At 42.3% G+C, this 13,284-nt stretch overlaps 1 protein-coding gene across 1 annotated transcript in view; it reads left to right on the top strand.

Annotated features, from left to right (window-relative positions):
* The window catches only part of ITIH4 (inter-alpha-trypsin inhibitor heavy chain 4), a 75,929-nt gene that overhangs the window by 12,569 nt on the left and 50,076 nt on the right, over window positions 1-13,284 (top strand). Inside the window, exons 4-12 of the mRNA XM_060238814.1 lie at window positions 2,730-2,892; window positions 2,993-3,103; window positions 3,207-3,335; window positions 7,178-7,294; window positions 8,590-8,758; window positions 9,953-10,078; window positions 11,347-11,528; window positions 11,661-11,843; window positions 12,645-12,784. Of these exons, the coding sequence (XP_060094797.1) occupies window positions 2,730-2,892; window positions 2,993-3,103; window positions 3,207-3,335; window positions 7,178-7,294; window positions 8,590-8,758; window positions 9,953-10,078; window positions 11,347-11,528; window positions 11,661-11,843; window positions 12,645-12,784 (1,320 nt within the window). The remainder of the gene's footprint in view (window positions 1-2,729; window positions 2,893-2,992; window positions 3,104-3,206; window positions 3,336-7,177; window positions 7,295-8,589; window positions 8,759-9,952; window positions 10,079-11,346; window positions 11,529-11,660; window positions 11,844-12,644; window positions 12,785-13,284) is intronic.

The raw sequence follows: 13,284 nt of genomic DNA on the forward strand, positions 1-13,284 counted from the left end.
TTTTTTAACAAAACAGAACACTGAACAGCGCCGAAGGCAAGGTTGCCACCAGAAGACCTCCTTATGGCCCCAAAGGCTGAATGTAGGCCCGATAAGCCCCAGATCTCCATCGTCCCACACGACGAATGGCCTTGCCCCCGTAACCCAAAGCTGCAGCTGTGGACGCGGCTCCGATCCTGAAAGAATGGGTGCCAAATTTGACACCCTGAAGACCTAACTTAGCCAAAGCCTGGCTAGTAACCATACAAAATTGATATTTGGTCAATGGGGTGCTATCATGATGGCAAAACAAAGGGCCATCCGCTGACCCTTGCAAGTCCACATAATGCGCGAGGGCAGCAACCGAACACAGATCCCTCTCCGAGCAAGGTCCCAAAATGATGGTGCAACCCCGCTGCATCTGATCCGTCTTAGACTGTCGGACACATAGCACCACCTGACCATCAACAAATTTAATATCTCCAACCTGGAGAGCCCTAACAGAAATATCCTTATGGGAGAGCACCACCAACTCGGACACCCACAAGGCCCCGAAAAAAGCTGTCAAGGTAGCTGCATGAAAGAGCGCCTCCTCGAAGGCTGAGGCACAAACCAAAGCCCAAGTGGCATACAAGCCTTGTAGGATGGTTGGGGAAATCGGCTGCCTATGATTAACCCATTGCCCTGCCTCCGGAGACCATCCCTCTAACATCTTTAGAATACGAAAATCCTTAGTCACCTCCTGATACCCCCGGGCCTTACTTAGAAAGGACAAGGTGGCCAGCTGTCCCTTGATGGATTTCACCAAGAGACCTCTCTCTTTCTGCCAAACACAAAACTGCAGCAGATGCTCGAATGGTGCCGGCCATGTCATAGGTAGCCCCGCCCCTTCCCGAAAAGCAGTAACCTGACTAGCCGCCCAGTCATACGACCTTTTTGTTCTAGGTGCTATGGCGAGGTGGATTGCCTGGCTAACTTCATCCCTCCAATCTGCCACAATTCCACGGGGATGCGAGTGGGTAACGGGTCGGCCACTGGAGCTAGCAGACAAAATTGCACCATCTGTTGGCGAGACAGGGCATCCGTCACTCCATTACAAATGCATGGAACATGCTTTGCCAAAAACAGAACGTTTAACTTAAGGCAATGCAAAGTAAACGCCCGCACCAGCCTCATAACCGGCTTGGACCTGGAGGTAAGGTTGTTGACCACATGGACAACCGCCATGTTATCACACCAGAAGTGAACTGCCGGCCCCGAACCTGAGGCAACACTTGGGCACCAGGGACCCCATGGCCACACCACCCCTTGTTGCCGAGCTGGTGTCTTATCTTCCACATTGGTAGGCACCACCACAACCGCTTCAGGCTCCTCCCGCTGTTCCTCATCCAACGGCTGTTCCTCATCCATCACTCGGGCTATTCACGCCTTCCTCGGCACCCTGTAAGGCAGAAAGCCGTGTGAGCACCTCTCTCTGAAACGAAATGGTGGCGGCCCTACCAGAACCCTTAAGCCCAGCAAATCTTAGTGACGGGCCTGCCAACCCTCTTGCCTCCTCCAAAATGGCCAGGTGATCCAGGATGGCCTATCGTGTCACCACCTCATCCCCCTCATCAGCCAGGGGTTGGGCAGGAGCCGGCCTCTTAAGAGGCCTTTTGGCTGGCTGTTTCCCTTTTTTAGGCCCCATGCTCTTTTAAAGACACCCTCGGAGGACTCCAAACGACCTACGGGTCAACCCAGGACTCCCCAAGGCCTAGCTACCAATAGCAAAGCTGGCCCAAACGTGACTCAGCAAGCCTCAACCGACCCCTGAATAGGCCTTTGCCCCTGACACGCAAAACAGCCCCCCCCTCTGGAGGCCGGCCACAACACGCTGACCGGCCCCCTCTAACAGAAAGGCAGGGGGGGGACCCTTCAAGTCCCCTTTAGCTGCCCCGGTGCTCCTCTTCAGCCGGCCGTCCTCGTCCCTGAAAGCCGCTGCCAGCTCCACGGTGCGATGAGCCGTCCACTTGATGACGCCCACTTCACCTGACGCCGAGGCTCCCAGCCGCTAACCGCTGCGTGCTCCGCGCCGCAGAAGACGTTGCCCGCAAGGGTTGGGAGAGAAAACTTCCCAGCCGCCAAAAGCCCCTGCGCCATGCCAAAAGCCACCAGAGCACTCAGCCACTGTGCGCTGATTGGCTCCACCAAATGTGGCTTCAAAACTGCACCACCGGGGGCGGGTCCAGCCTTATAAGGCTGACCTCGATCCCGCCTGGCGAGGAAGAGTCCACTGCCTCCCATCCTTCCGGGGAGGCAATGGATGGCCCCCAGCCTTAGCGTCCGATCAGCTGCTCGGCTGGGTGGGGGCCGAATTCCTGCCACAACAAGGCTCTGTGTGATGTACAGCATCCATAAAACAAACAAGATAAAACCAACTAAAACATTAATAAAACATTCCAGCTATCAGATGTCAAATATATAGTCATCCCAATTCCAACTGATGGCTACTTTGCAGGTGGGTGGGAGGGGTGGGTACAGAGCAAGGTAGATGTAATTAATACAGGAGGCTGCCACTTCAAGAATTTGAAGTGACTGGAAGTTGCCTAAAATTAGGAGTTGAAAATCAGAAGTTTTTGTTATGGAAGAAAAGAGTTGTGGGCTCAGCCCTGAGACTGGAAAAGCCCAGAGAACCTGCTCACTTAATTTTCTCCATTTGGGGATATTCAATTTTCACCAAAAGGCCTATATGATATTTGTCCTATTTTCAGATCAACTGGAAGGAAACTAGAGCAGTTTCATGTTTCGGTCAATGTTGCAGCAGCTGGGAAAGTTACCTTTGAGCTGATCTATGAGGAGTTACTAAAACGGAAGCTAGGAAAGTATGAACTGCTGATAAAGGTTAAGCCCAAACAGCTTGTCAAACACTTCCAGGTCAGTTCTTGGCAAATGCTCTTGTCACCAACAGAAACCAACTTCTGGCTCTATGTCACAACTGAATAATATTCTGCATGTTTTCTTTTCTTCTCTTCAGATTGACACCCATATCTTTGAACCCCAAGGCATAAGTTTCCTGGAAACTGACAGCACCTTTCTAACCAATGAACTAAGTGATGCCCTCACAAAGATGCAGGGAGAGACCAAGGTATACAACATGGACCAAAATTCTAGAAAACCACATTGATACAGAAGCTGTGGTTCTTTTTGTAAGCTTAACTGAGCCGTTTGCTTCTCTGTCTGATTTTCAGGCTCATATCATATTTAAACCAACAGTAACACAACAAAGAAAAAGTCCTGAGCTGGAAGAAACTCTGCTGGATGGAGATTTTATCATTCGTTATGATGTTAAAAGGAGCATGTCTATAGGAGATATACAGGTAAAATATGAACAGTTCCAGACTGATGGGCATCTTTTGGCTAAGTGCAGAAAAGGCAATTGCCTAAATTACAAATTAGTTCAAGTATGATTAAGGTGCCAGGAAAAATAGAACAGCTGTATCCTTTAAATTCTCCTATAATATCTTCTTTGGAAGAACAAACTAACATTTTTTCTACACTGGAGAAACTGAAGAACTCACTACAGCTCCTTTGCACTACAGCCGAACCTCTTAATTTATTTATCCTTGGGAGACAACTGCCTAACAAATAGACTTAAGTCTACAGTGATGATTTCCCTTCCCTCTTCCCTGACACCAATAGGTTGCAGCACTCCCACGACCCTCATCAGACAATATCTAGTTCTATTCCATCACAGGTGTTAACTCCAATTTTGTCAACTGCCTATAAATATGTTGCAGCAGAGGGGGAATCAATGGTTAGTGGCAGAACATCTCAAGTGACAGCCAACAGGTCCTCACAGGAGTTTCTTAATATGCAAAACAAGGACCTAACAATAAAGATACTGACTCCTGTACATCTACAGAAAAGAATACCTTCCAGGGTTTTATATTGACACCTTTAAAAGGGACTTGAGAGAATTTTTTCAAAATTTTAAAACCTCCTTGGTCTGTAAATGACTCTGAAATGACTATCTTCAGTGGAAGTTCCGGTTCCGGGAGTAGTCGGGGCGGACGGCTTCTTTATCACCGCTCAGTAAGACTGTATATTTTATCTTGTTATTTTATTTATCCTTTCATTTAACTTCATCAATTTGCTCTTAGTCTGATAAGGAAACCTCAAGGAGTTTGTGTTAGTGCCAAGTAGCTTTTTAAGTTGTCGCCTTGATGCTTTGGTGTCGATAGTTACTACCTTGTCTAAACAGCTGCTATCTGTTATCCACTCCCTCAAGAGTGAAAAACTAGAATGATTTATGGTACCAAGGACGGGAGCACTTAAAAGGAGGAGTGAAAGAGAGGATGAAGGAGAGGTGACAGAAAGAGGATGGGATATAAACAGACAAATAGACAAAAATTTGCGACTTTTTTGAAAAAGAAAACACAGTTATTTATAACGTGCCAGTTGCAGATTATTTTGCTCTCCTGGCTGAATGTCATGAGGATTTGGGGTCTGAGTCTGAAACGCCTGATGCAGTTTGTTTTGAAACACAGTGGGAAAAACTACTGGAACCACAAATCATTAGAGAAGAAAAGGCTAGAGAGTCAGACATAACAGTTAATAAGTATGCAGACCATACAGCGAAAACAGTGACTTTGACTTTGGAAAGAATTTCTGAAATACAAAATAACATCAACAAACTCTCTTCAAAAATTGAACTGTTAATTAAAGACAGGAAAATCCCAGCTGCTGCATATTATCATGAGAGACAAAGCTCACCTATAAAGGGAGCTAATGAAGTTAAAGGACAAATGCAGTCTCACTGGGTCGATAGACCCATAAAACAATCTTTGGTACTTCAAAAGAATAAGATATGTTTAACAATTTGCCCATTTGGAGGCAGGAAAATTTGGTGGAAAACAAAGGATGATGCCATCAAACATCTTGGCAACCTACTGGGGAGTAGATTAAACTATATAGACATTAAGAACATAAGAACATAAGAGAAGCCATGTTAAATCAGGCCAATGGCCCATCCAGTCCAACACTCTGTGTCACACAGTGGCAAAAACATTATATATATATATATATACACACACACACACACACTGTGGCTAATAGCCATTGATGGACCTCTGCTCCATATTTTTATCTAAACCCCTCCTGAAGGTGGCCATGCTTGTGGCCACCACCACCTCCTGTGGCAGTGAATTCCACATGTTAATCACCCTTTGGGTGAAGAAGTACTTCCTTTTATCCGTTTTAACCTGTCTGCTCAGCAATTTCATCGATCAATTTCATTATCACTATTGAGGCTCTTAATAGCCCCTCCCAGATACAAAAAATGCTGTTGACATTTAAATCCTCTAGGATCCCTGCTATATTGATGAGAAAAAAGAGAAGATTCAATCAATGGGGGATTTTTCTGGACAGAGTTTTTCATAACTTTAACATTGTTCCCCTATTGTGTGGATATGCCCCTGTATCGAATCAGCCTTGGCCACGGAGTGTTGCTCATATGGAAATTCATAATGAAATCCCGAAGAATAGAAATCCACTGATAGATTCAGTGCTATCTTCAGTGGTGGAGGACAGATTTTTGAAGGCTGTTTAATTACACTTTAGCTCCCAAAGTATACTGATTTGCCGGATTTAGTAAGGTTGTGGAAGGGTACTATACTGATAAGGAAATAATGGTCACTGGAAAAGTTTAGAAGTTATAATTTGATATTACTACTACTACTACTATTAGTTACAATTGTTTGGGGTTTTTTAATAGCTCTCTCTCTTCTCTATGTGATCTGTGAAAGAGGACTGTGATATTTTATTGAGAATTTCAGCTGCACTATAGGTATTACATTAACATTGCCAATTTCGCAATTGATGCAGTACTATATCATAATTTTAGAAGTAGAATTAGTTTTTACAACTTACTATTTTTACTGTTTAGGCAATACAATATAACTATAACTGTGCATAGAAAGGTTAGGCTACTGTTAATTGAGTATTCAATATCTCTATAGAAATTAAACTTCTGGGAATTTCTATGGATTATTACAGCCTTTACTACTGGTTGATGTAACAGTTTAGCAAGTAATTTATTTGTTGGTTTTTCAGTAACGTTTTTGAAGCCACTGGGTATATATTAAAATATTTGACACTTGGGAACCACTCCCCTTTAAAATGACTCTCTGGAAGTCATAGAATTTTTATATTTGAGACAGTAATAGATCTCATTTTGCCTGCTCAAAATTTTACTATGTATCTGGTTTTTGGAATGTAATTGTATTGCAATAAAATCTGTATGTGTGTGTGTATACCCACACACACACATATTCCATAAACTCAGTATACTGAAAGGTCTAACCAGCTAGTGAAAATGGTCTTTTGTTTGCTTGGAAAATGGTATACAGTAACTGCATAATTTTCTCTTAGAGGTTTTTTTTTTTTTTTTTTAAATTGACGGTTCAGTTTTCCTAGTTCTTCACTGGGTGGAATGCAGGCTGAGGAAGATTTAGACTACTGAGTAAGTGCTCTATTCCCCTGGCATGCCCTCAGCACCACCAGTTTCATCCCACGTACTACTGGTAGGGTTGCTTGGGATGCGGAATAGTGCAGAATAGCCTGATCTTCTCCAATCTCAAAAGCTAAGCAGGGTTGGTGCTTTTATGAAAGACCACCAGGGAATACTTTGCAGAGGAATGCAATGGCAATCCATCTCTGCTTCATCGCTTGCTTTGGAAACCCTAAAGAGTCACTGTAAATTGGCTGAGACTTGACTGCACTTTACGCACACACTTATAGGGTCACTCTGGTCACATATACCACTCCTGAGATACCAGCATTAAAACCAAATTACACTGGTGGGGGGGGGGAGTGAGGGGCTGTAACTCAGTGGCAGAGCATCTGCTTTGCATGGAGAAAGTTCAACCTTCATTCCCCAGTATGTCCAGTGGAAAGGACCAAGTAGCAGGTGATCTGAAAGATCTCAACCAATGCCTGTCTGAATAGACAATACTGACCTTGATAGATCAATGGTCTTGTTCAATATAAGGCAGCTTCATGTGCTCATACCTCTAAACTATGTCAGCATAGCAGTTTATCAACAGGCTTGAAGATTGTACCCTGAATTATATATCCTAGATTATTTTTACTTTATCCACCGTTGCGTTGAAATATGTACATGTAGGCCATATATAACAAAAGTCTTTTTTTTTTGTTTCAGATTGTTAATGGATATTTTGTGCATTATTTTGCACCCAGTGAAATACCCGTGTTTCCCAAAAACATTGTTTTTGTCATAGATAGAAGTGGATCTATGTTTGGCAAGAAAATTCAGCAGGTAATTTCCCTCAAAATAGACAATTTTCTGGAATCCACAGAGAACAATATCTTTTTAAGGTCATTATTAATTAAAAGTTTGTCAGATGTTATAAGCAAGAGGCAAAAAATATAAATTATTTCTCCTCCTGCCTAGCCCACTTCCTTGGGTTTTTTCTGGGGAGGGGGGTATGAAGCGCTCAGATTCCATTAATTAATTAATTAAATCTTTTATATCCTGCCTTCCCTCTGGCTCAAAGTGGCTGTGTTCTCCACTGTCATAACCCTGGTAGTGTGTGTGTGTGTGTGTGGGACCATTTCAATAGTTATACCAGTACACTGTCTGAATTGCTACACTACCTCTTTTGTTAAATTTGCATGAGCAGAAAACTTCATGTTTCCAATTCCACATCTTTATTCCATTAGTCATTTGATGGAGTGTGAGGGTGTTTATTGTAGGATAGAAGTTAACATAATTAGTCATTTTTATGGCCGTCACAAAAGACAGAACAAAATTCAAGTTCAGTGGCACCTTTAGGACCAACAAAGTTGTATTTAAGGTATAAGTTTTTTTGTGTGTGTGCACACTTCTTCAGATACCCATTAGTTGTTTTAAAGTTTGTTAATTGCATTCCAGTGTGCATGCACACAAAAGTTTATGCCATCAGCATTCCATGACTGCTGGCAGGAAGGGAAAATGACAAAAATCTTTGCTTCTTCCACTAATGGATTGTGGGATCTACTCTATATATGAAGAATTGTTTGGATTCTTGGATATATCCCAGTTTTGCCAGGGATTCTAGAGAGGGGTTTTTGTTTTTGTTTTACAAACTTCTGAGCTTGGAGCAGGGGTCACTGGGTGTGTGTGTAGGAGGGAATTACTTGAGAATTTCCTGCATTGTGCAGGGGGTTGGACTAGATGACCCTGGAGGTCCCTTCCAACTCTATGATTTGAAGAGGAGGAGGAGATTGGATATATACCCTGCCCTTCACTCAGTCTCAGAGTGATTTACAATCTCCTTTCCCTTTCTCTCCCCACAACAGACACCCTGGGAGGTAGGTGGGGCTGAGAGAGCTCTTTGAGAACTGTTCTTGAGAGAACAGCTCTGAAAGAGCTGTGACTGACCAAAGGTCACCCAGCAGCTGCATGTGGAAGAGTGGGGAATCAAACCAAGTTCTCCAGATTAGAGTCCACTGCTCTTAACCAGCTCACCAAACTGGCTCCTAATTTTATATATTAGGAATGAATGTTGCAGGCTTTGGCTGCTGCTTCTGTATATATGCTTGGATGTTATGTAATATTTTTTTCTTCTGCAGACCAAAGAGGCCCTACAAAAAATTTTGGAAGACCTGAATCCTGAAGACCACTTTAATTTAATAATCTTCAATAGTAATGTTGTTTCATGGAAGCCATCTTTGTTGACAGCTACAGAAGAGAATGTGGAGCTGGCTAAACAATATGTTGGGACCATTGAAGCTCAAGGAGGTAAAACTTATGGATGCTTCACATTTCACAGCAAACCTGTTCAGCCGTTGATATTTCCTGTTCCGCAACATTCATGATCAGACTGTTCTGCATCAAGCAACTTAAACAACTGTTGAACAAGTTTGCAGGTGCCTGTTGAGAAGAAGCTGACAGACTGGTATTTGGGTGTCCAGCTCTGAGCTGCATTCTAATCTACCATCCATCCACCCCAGAAAAATAGCCAAACACTGAAGTTGGAGTTCAGAAGCAAGTAGCAATGACCTTCTAGTCACCCAATGCAAAAAGAACAGAACAAAAACATTGTGTCTATTCCTTCTTTCTAAGCAGGGCAGGGGTGGGTGGGTACAGAAGCAGTGTTTTTTATCTCCCCATTCAAAAGCAAAAAGTTAGTTTATATTATTTTCTTTGCAGCCAAAGCCAATAGCTTGGGATGTGGAGAAAAGAAGCAGTGAAATCTCCTCCTTGTCTTGACAGCTCAAGCTGACAGTGTGGCTGGGGAGAAGGAAAGGGAGATCATCTGGGCTTTTGATCACCACCACTGTTAACACTCTGCTAAATTTGCTGCATCTCAGAAAGTCTGGAATGCAGCAAAGTTTCTAGATTGCGAGATCAGAAAAACCCAAGTTCTGGGTTTTACCCCAGTGATCAGCTGGGAGTCAGCTCCTGATTCTGGTCCTCCAAAAAAAGTTAGCTTGCTGCAGAAGACCATTTCCCCAGCATGAGATCAGAAGACAACTCCCTAGCTGATCCCTCATCTAATGGGCCTCCCACTGCTTGGGGGAAGGGGAACAAACACATCATCCCAATAATGCCATGCTGGGAAGGATCTTCTTTTTCCTCAGGTGTGATAAAAGTAGAGTTTTTAGCAGAAAACAGGCTTTCTACAATTTGTGTAGAAATGTAGGATGACATCATGTGTAAACCAAAGAAAGAAAAGCAATGCATATGGCTGGAGCTGCTGAAATGGAGTAAACTTCCATGGGGAATCCACCCCAGTTTACATGTTTTTTGTTTTGCTTCTGCATATTGCTGGAATACACTCCCTGCTGACAAAACCTGACAGCTTCTCCCATGTATATGTCCACTTTGCCCCATGTATTTGAAGCTTCCTCACTTGAAAGATCCCAGAGGAACAAAACCAGTCCTGCGGTCTGTGATACCAAATTTATCATCACATTTTCCTTCCTGTTACAGCAACAGATATCAATGGTGCTCTCCTGATCGCAATACAAGTACTGGATGAGGCCATAACGTCTGAGTTACTACCAGAAAAAAGCATTTCAATGATAATTTTGCTGACAGATGGTCAACCCACTAGTGGTAAGTTAGTAACAGCAAGGCAACACAGTGTGGGTGGGTGGAGGGGGGTTATTTATACTCATTATGATTTTTATTATATAGTGATGTCAGTCAGTACAGTTTTAAAGAACATATCAAATGTGTGTTTTTCGTTCCCTAGCCTCCCCCTCTCCCTGTGCACAGTTCATGTCATTTCAGACTTCCAATAAAAAAATTTCCTCCTAATTTAAAACCATTTTAAAAAGTCTTCTACACATTCGGTCACCATACATAGGAGAAAGAGGGCATTTAAAAAAGCAGGAAAACCCAAAAGGGATGTATATGAAAATGAGAGATGATTATGAGGTAGGGAATGACTCTTGATCTTCAATAAGATTTTTTCCTCCCAAGATGTCCCATATATTTTATTCATCCTTTGGTTTTCATTTGCTGCTACTTCCTGTACTGCTAGGTCCCTCAATTTTATGTCTGAGCAGCTATCAGTGCAGTCCTAAGCAAAGCTTGCAATCTTCTAAACTTTGCACTGTATAAATGTGCTGAAGCACAAACCCAGGATGGCTGAGGGGGGGCAGCGCGGCAAGGCTCCTGCCCTGGTTCGAAGGCACTCAAAGCCAGGGCAAGAGCCTTGCCACGCCACCACTGCATTCACCCTTGTTGCCCTGCCTGACTCTGCCCATGGGAGGGGGGGAGGAAGGGTGCAGGTGGGGGGGGGGCTTGCCTAGGGCACCAAAAGCCCTGTCACCAGCCCTGGAAATGTCAGATTTTAAAAGCTGTAAATCTCTGATTTGGAAAGTTTTGGTTTCAGACTCACCCCTGGAACTGTGTTATGACTAACCCTTTGAATGGTTCAGAAAGGTTATTTGGAAAACGGATAGGGACGGTGGACTATACTAATGTCTACTGTAAATACTGTCTGTTGCTGTAAGTCTGCTTTTCCTGTGTAATTTCTTCATTGATTAATTTGTCATGTTTAAATGTTTACGCTTTGTTTCGGCTCTGTTTCAGATTTCTGCCTAATTCCAGATTTTAGCAATCTAAACCTTATTGCATTGCATTATTGGATGTATCATTCTGTTGATCATATTGACTTACACTGTGTTCTACACTTTGAGTCTCAGTGAAAAAAGCTGACTGACAAACAAAATCAAAATGTAACACACTTCATTTTTCAACTCTGATTAATATTTGTATTCTCTGTGATCTTCTTATTCATTCAAAAATTCAGCAAATTAACTCCAGTAGTTAATATACTGAATAACATGAGCATATTTGCCTCTTCTGTTTGATAGGTGTTACAGCTGTCCATGACATTCAAAAAAACATAAAGCAGGCTAATAATGAGAAGTACTTCCTCTACTGTCTTGGCTTTGGCTTTGATGTCAGCTACACATTCCTGGAGAAGATGGCATTAGACAACGGAGGAATTGCTCGCCGTATATATGAGGATGCAGATGCGGTCCTCCAGCTCCAGGTACAGCCATATGTGTAGCAATTCATGTTTCAGGGTAAACCCATTGGGACATATTGAGGTCTACCTATAGTTGTTTAGCATGACTGGTACATTATATGTAATGCAATTGTAACCTCTTCTCTCTGATTGAAGAACTTTTATCATGAAGTAGCTACTCCCATCCTGAAGGAGATTGAAATGGACTATCTTGACAACACAGTGCAGGAAATCACTCAGAATAACTTCAAATTGTTCTTTAATGGCTCCGAGATTGTAGTAGCTGGGAAGACTGGCAATGAACTTGATGTTTTCCTTGTAGAAATTAAAGCTAAAACAGTAAGTATTTAAGAATTATGGCTTCTTTTGCTTGAAGTGCTGCCAGTTGTTGAATAACAACTATCATCTCATCTGATTTGGATTAAGCTTTTAAAATAACACATAATTGTACTTCCCCTTTGAAGATTTCTTTAAATTCTTAGGAGTTTTGAAGAAAATATATAAATATGTACTAATAAAATCTTGTCTGCTAATGACACTCCACTAGCATGTAAACTTTGTTACAAAGTGGCTGACATCACACACACTAAACTTTCAATCCACTTTCAGTGCATTATGTGTGAACTGGCGAAATCCGGTTGGAAAGTGCATTGAAAGTAGATTGAAAGTGCATTATTTAGTGATTGCAGCCAGTCTTCTTCAAACGCATGAGGCGTTATAGAAGATTTTGAAAACCAATTGTTCTAATAGATAGAAGATTCTGTTTAAAGGGAAACTATTACAATGAGTTGTTTGCTGAAAAATCAGCTGGGGAGCAGTTGTGGTCTGAAATGCTGGAGAACAATTTCTCCCCTTAAAATTAATTAACTTCTGTGTTCTTTTTCATTTTTTTCAGCAATTATTTACATGAAGAACACAAACAGCAATATGCTTTGAAGCACGGTCTACTGACATTCTAAACATTTTCCACACAAGAAATTCAGCTTGTGTGGCAGATGCTTAGAATAAATGAGTATGGCATATGGCAAGTCATTTGACAGTGTCATTTTCTATAAGATTTGTTTGTGTATAAAATACATGAAAAAATATACACTCCTTGTATTCACATTTCAAATAACGGAAACTTTTTCCTCTTCTCAGCAAATGAACAACTTGACTGTTAAAGAGCAAGTAAATGTTAAAGAAAGAGAAGAAATATTTCAGAATCAGAAATACATTTTTGGAAACTTCATCGAGAGATTATGGGCCTACTTAACTATTCAGCAACTGCTAGAAAAATCGTAAGCTAATACATTGAAGAATTTGCTAAATCATAAAACACATTAAAAACTTTGTTCAGTATAATAAAGAAAGACTTACAGGTGATCCCAAACATGCCGTAAGCACATAGTACAATCCTCTGATGTAACAGTATTCTTTCTTAGGGTACAATCACCCATGAATTTAGTGTGCACAATCTCATGTGTACATCTACACCTGCAGCCCTCCCATCTTACCTCATCGTAGGATGGGCTGGGAACAGACTAAATTGCTACCAGGAATTTCCCAGCAGGAAACTCCTTGCCACAGCTCCCCAGCGTGTTTCTGGCCATCTGAAGGCCTGAGGCACATCATGCATATGCCAACGCACATACAGGAGCAGTGTGAATTCTCCTCTAAGTACATGCACAGCCCATGCCTGTGTCAGCGATGTGATTGTCAGCAGTGCGTCTCTTTCTGATGTGGCTTTTTTAAAGCTGAGAGGCTGCCTTGACAAATTCCCAGTTTGATTCCACTCTAT

The sequence above is a fragment of the Heteronotia binoei genome, chromosome 5 (genome assembly GCF_032191835.1).
Source record: "Heteronotia binoei isolate CCM8104 ecotype False Entrance Well chromosome 5, APGP_CSIRO_Hbin_v1, whole genome shotgun sequence".
Classification (NCBI taxonomy): domain Eukaryota; kingdom Metazoa; phylum Chordata; class Lepidosauria; order Squamata; family Gekkonidae; genus Heteronotia; species Heteronotia binoei.